Source organism: Limulus polyphemus, unplaced genomic scaffold (assembly GCF_000517525.1).
Source record: "Limulus polyphemus unplaced genomic scaffold, Limulus_polyphemus-2.1.2 Scaffold354, whole genome shotgun sequence".
NCBI classification, from domain to species: Eukaryota; Metazoa; Arthropoda; class Merostomata; order Xiphosura; family Limulidae; genus Limulus; species Limulus polyphemus.
Genome location: NW_013665964.1, coordinates 1 through 6180, shown reverse-complemented (window position 1 = coordinate 6180; position 6180 = coordinate 1). Strand labels below are relative to the sequence as shown.

General features: G+C 35.4%; 1 protein-coding gene across 1 annotated transcript in view; it reads right to left on the bottom strand.

The window, feature by feature from the left end:
* Positions 1-2224, bottom strand: part of LOC111085370 — a 6095-nt gene extending 3871 nt beyond the window's left edge. The window contains exon 1 of the mRNA XM_022383635.1: positions 2051-2224. Within this exon, the coding sequence (XP_022239343.1) occupies positions 2051-2174 (124 nt within the window). The 5' untranslated portion in view covers positions 2175-2224. The remainder of the gene's footprint in view (positions 1-2050) is intronic.
* Positions 2225-6180: the final 3956 nt, after the last annotated feature.

The window sequence follows — 6180 nt, the reverse complement described above, 5'->3', positions numbered from 1 at the left end:
TGAATCATTAATTTTTAGCAAAAATACTTTATTAGAAATTCTAATTTTCTTCTGTACAAAAGACTTACAATATTTACTGAAAGCTTGCCAAATATCGTGAAGATACATAAATCGTGTCGTATCGGACGATGTATCGATACAATCGTACACAGCTTAACGATATGATACTCGTATCTTATCACTGTATCGCCACACTTTTACTATATATCTACAGATTTTCTCAGCTGATACGTGTAGAAGAGCAAGCAGTAGAATCTTTTGCAATTCATATTATTTATTTTGTATATTTGAAAAACAAACCATTACAAATCTACTTTCAGTCTTTTTTTTTTTCTTTGTCAAACTGCATATCGTATTTATCATTTTGGAACGTAGCTTTAATTTGTGTGTAAATAGCTTCCAAACCACAGTATATTTTGCAATGGGTTAAAAAAAACTCTTGCAAACAAGCAAATAATTTTGTATTATATTCATATGTGTTAAAGATAGATTTCAATCGAAGAAAATGGTAAAATTCACAAAGTATTCAAAATAATTTAAAGGAAGCGATTACACGTGGAGTTGATAAAATCAAATTTTAAATCAGCCTAACGTAATGAAATGAGAAACCACAACGAAAACGTTAAAACATCCAGAACGCTATATTATAACCTAAGTAAGGCTTTGTTTGTTCAAAATGAAGTGTGTATCAATATGTCACATATGAAGTTATAGGCTCTTCACTAGCACACCATTGGCACACGTCGTATCACTCTGGCCTCATTATTCTCCCAAAACACCAGTGCAGCTGAGTTAAGCCTAATATTTTGATTGATGTTGACCTTTTAACCCTGTTTTAGAACTAGGTTTTGTAAGTTGGTACTCGTGCAACCTAGCGTTTTTGAAGAAAGTGTTACAATAGAAACTAGAGGAGCACTCAGTAGAGCGCATGCCTCCGCCACGCAGCGTTGATCATATTCGGCTCTCAAAAAAATACGGAAATGTGTCCGTATGTCTGTCGTTGACACGGACACGAACTGTTTTTAGCAAGACAATGAGAAATAATATTTTACATGTGTCCACCAAGTTTCATTAAAATCCGGTCATTTTTGACTGACTTATAGAGCAAAGATAGTGTGAAAAATTGGTCCCCATGTTAACAGATAGGGATTTTTAGATTTTCGTGACCTTTCTATGACCTTAACCTCTAACCTTGGCCCTCCAAAAACGAATAACTTCTAAGTTGGGTTATAGTCCAAATGTCTATAAACCTTCGTCCAAATACATTCAGCCGTTTTTTGAGAAACCTTGATGACAAACACACACACACAGGGGGAAACATAACCTCCATCCACCTTTGCTGGCAGAGGTAATATCAGATGTGTGTGTATTACAGCAGACAAATGTGTTGCAAATAGCATTACTATTATTCAGTGATATTTTGATACCGTATGCGTACAACTTAAACACTGTTGTGTTTTAATTTCATTATAAATGCACTGCGAAACGCAGAGCTTTTCCAATTATATTTTAACTTCATCATTTTTTAACACATGACGCCTTATTGCACCTCACATATACAGGCCTAGTAACAACCGATCCAAAAAATGAAGAATATTCTAGTAAATACATATATTTATCAACTCTGAAATGGAATTTTATAATCTTGAATATGTTTTTTTAATATTTATCCACTTGAGCTATATAGGTGAATTTTCAACTGCACAAATATTTTTACAGCTGCACAATTTGTGAACAATTGCACATTAGGAAAACCCCCTGGTGAAACAATGGTATACTACGTTATGTTCTTATTTCCAAACTACCAGTTTTAAATACATGAAACATTAGTAAATGCAAGAATAAAAATATATTATAATCATAACTCAAAAAAAGTCGCAAACTCATCTCCAAAGTAATCTTAAAACATAAATATTTAATAATTATAACACTTAAAATAACTTCAAAAGCATTAATTTTATAAAGAAAGTAAACCTCTGATACGGATTATACCTTTAAAAGTTTATAAAAGAAACTGTAAAACTTTAAATAAAAAACTATTTATACTTACCACCAAAAGGATGAAGTGGTCGGCCGAAAGGGGGCACTCGTGGCATAAACCTTCTGTTGGGCTCTGGATTATCTAACTGTAAGCCTAACATTACTCGACACGAGGGGGCGTCGTGTGACGTCATTTTCCATGCGATACCACTAACTGTTACCAGTACAATACCGACACCTTTTTTTAAAACAAAATTAAATTAGCATTTTTAAAGCAGAATTCATGAACTACAAATGCTAATGCTGATAAAATTAATCAGTCTATAATTTTAGTTTCAAAACGTATATATAGATTAGAACAGTGTAATAAATCACTGGGCTGTGATATAAATGAATGAGTTCAGTAACACGAGGATTCAGTTGAAGTTAATGGAAGTGTCCTAACTTTTTACTTGAAAAAAAAAGGAAGAAAAGCCGCAACTGTAAACCGTATTCAATAAATTAGTTTCATTAGACGGCCAGAGGTAATAATGTTTTATTTTCACACGTGTACTACAGAACACTGGAGATGACTTTTGTAACCATACGAAGATATGAAGTACATTCATTAATTAACTTCTGTAATTTTGTACATATATTACACTTTGCTAAAATTCGTTAAAAATAAAAAATGTAAGGCATACAGGTAAAATCTTTAAGACTGGTGGCATTTGCTTCTGAAACGACTCCTTTACAAAGTGGAACTTCGTAAGAGTTTTGTTTTAATAGGCTATATTTAGCTAAATACTATGTCTCTAGGAGAGACTGGGAGCAAAAACCTGCTATAAAAGTAACGTTTTTGACAGTTCCGGTCATAATCGGAAGAATTATAATTCGTATTGTCACTATCGGCTGCACGCGTGTACTATTATAATTCAAACACACACGACGCCTATTGTTAAAACATAAGAATAATATTAACCACAAATTACGGTCCGATTTTACTGTATCACGTGATCTCTACTGTAGTTGAGACCAGAGAAATGACTTCTGTTAGAAGTGGCCAGGTGGTTAGCGCACTCGACTCGTAATCTGAGGATCACGGATTCGAATCCTCATCCCACCAAACCTGCTTGCCCTATCAGCCGTGGGGGTGTTATAATGTGACGGTCAATCCCACTATTCCTTGGTAAAAGAATAACCCAAGAGTTGGCGGTGGGTGGTGATGACTAGCTGCCTTCCCTCTAGTCTTACACTGCTAAATTAGGGCCGGCTAGCGCAGATAGCTCTCGTGTAGCTTTGCGCGAAATTCAAAACGAACAAACAAACTCTTAGAAGTGATTATTAAGGTTTCTTCCTCTTCACTTTTTTTTTGTTGTTGTTCTTAATTTTGCGGTGACGTGTTAAGAGTTTTGATGGACTTTTCTACAATATTGATTTTTCGTTGTGCTTTCTTTTGTTGATTCAGAGTTATCGTGTTTTTATTGTTTTTTAACTTTTTCTAGCGCTCAGTTGATAGATCACATTTGTAGCTTTGATTTTGGATATGAATTCTTAAATATTCGGGGTTCGATCCCCATGATGGATGCAGCACATACCGCTTATTGCATTGCATTGAGCTTAACAAGAAACAAACATGGTGTTTGAATATTGGATACAAATTGGTGACGTATTGTCATGACGGAACACATCACTTAACGTTAATTGAACAGATTTTTGTATTTTCACGGCCCCTGTTGGATCGCTTTGAAGAGCAAGTGGGTACCGTTTGGTGGGAGTGAATTGTGTTACATATTAACTTCCTGCAACTTCATCAAGTAGGCGTTAGGTGGCCTTCTTATCACGATGACACTGGTGGGTTTACTCCTGCTGGGTTCGTGTCAGATTGCTTCCACAACAGTTTTCTAACGAATTTCTTTCTACCGTATTTAGTTTATAGTTCGTGACTTTTGCCCCAGTCTGTACAGAATATTGTCAGATTAAGATCGATTAGGTTAAACCCGTTCTTCTGCAGGTTGTACATTTCCGGGTAATGATAAATTACCCTAAAATGTACATAGAGACTGCGCGCCCGTTGCAAATGTGCAAACTACTTGACGGTCGAATATGCTTCTATTATTTTTAGCTGTTATGAAGGTGTTGGAAATGAGTCCTCCAGCGGTCTGACTAATTGCGGTGTAAAAGCCTGACTATTTATAAAAAGTGGAGATCTTGGGAACGTGTCTTCCAGTCGTCTGACTACTTATGGAAAGTGAAAGATGTTGGAAACGTGTCTTCTATCTGTCTGACTGTTTAAGGAATGTGGAAAGTGTTGGAAACGTGTCTTCTATCTGTCTGACTGTTTAAGGAATGTGGAAAGTGTTGGAAACGAGTCTTCTATCTCTCTGACTGTTTAAGGAATGTGGAAAGTGTTGGAAACGAATCTTCTACCTGTCTGGCTGTTTAAGGTGAATGTGGAAGGTGTTGGAGATGAATATTCTATCTCTCTGACTGTTTAAGGAATGTGGAAAGTGTTGGTAACGAATCTTCTACCCGTCTGACTGTTTAAGAAACGTGGGGGGAGGGGGGTGTTGGAAACGAGTCTTCTACCTGTCTGTCTGTGGAATGTGAAAGGTGTTGGATACGAGACTTCTACCTGCCTGACTGTTTGAGGAATATGTTAGAAAGTGATGATGCTTTCCTTTCTTCCGTTTCTATGAACTGTAGAATAATGTTTAACTACAGTTTGTTTTACAGATCATGATCCAAATGACTTTTGTGTTGGACGAGTAAATGTACAGTTAGGTAATGAGTGAGGCGTATTGTTAACTGATCTCTTTAGTTTATTGTGTTATTATACATACATATGCTGGTTAAGTAAAATGTACAGTTAGGGATAGAGCAAGGCATATTGTTAAGTGATCTATGTACAATCAATAGTTATTGTGTTATAATATTCGTGCACAAAGTAAAATTTTGTGGCTAGTATAACTTGGGGGTTTGTTAATATAACAGTTAAGTTCCATTTTCACACCCACAAAGGTACGGAGTTAACATAAAGTTTATACTCTTGAAATCCCAAGAAAGTATACCCTAATTCAAATATAACCAAAAATATAAGGGGTTAATATAAAGCTTATACATCCTGATATTCCAAAAATGTAAAGCTTAGTTAAGAGATAGGTCATAAATTATTAAGTACGAATCTTAGTTTTAAGATTAACTTACGAACACTACATTTAGAAAGAATGAAGAGTAGAATTGCTCAAAACGGTACTATTTTTTATGTAATGCATATATCACTACAAATACTTGGTGTGCTGCGGTGGATACTAAGACGTCAGCATGTGACTAAACTGTTACATTTTCTGTGCACGTCTCATAACCTTAGACACCTCTATCTACAGTACCAAATAAAACATGTTTCATAACCTTAGACATCTCTATCCACAGTACCAAATAAAACACGTCTCATAACCTTAGACACCTCTATCTACAGTACTAAATAAAACACGTCTCATAACCTTAGACACCTCTATCTACAGTACCAAATAAAACACGTCTCATAACCTTAGACACCTCTATCTACAGTACCAAATAAAACACGTCTCATAACCTTAGACACCTCTATCTACAGTACCAAATAAAACACGTCTCATAACCTTAGACACCTCTATCTACAGCACCAAATAAAACATGTCTCATAACCTTAGACACCTCTATCTACAGTACCAAATAAAACACGTCTCATAACCTTAGACACCTCTATTTACAGTACCAAATAAAACATGTCTCATAACCTTAGATACCTCTATCTACAGTACCAAATAAAACATGTCTCATAACCTTAGACATCTCTATCTACAGTACCAAATAAAACACGTCTCATAACCTTAGACACCTCTATCTACAGTACCAAATAAAACACGTCTCATAACCTTAGATACCTCTATCCACAGTACCAAATAAATAAAGGTCTCATAACCTTAGATACCTCTATCCACAGTACCAAATAAAACATGTCTCATAACCTTAGACATCTCTATCTACAGTACCAAATAAAACACATCTCATAATCTCTGACACCTGTACCTACAGTACCAAATAAAACATGTCTCATAACCTTAGACATCTCTATCTACAGTACCAAATAAAACACGTCTCATAACCTTAGACATCTCTATCCACAGTACCAAATAAAACACGTCTCATAACCTTAGACATCTCTATCTACAGTACCAA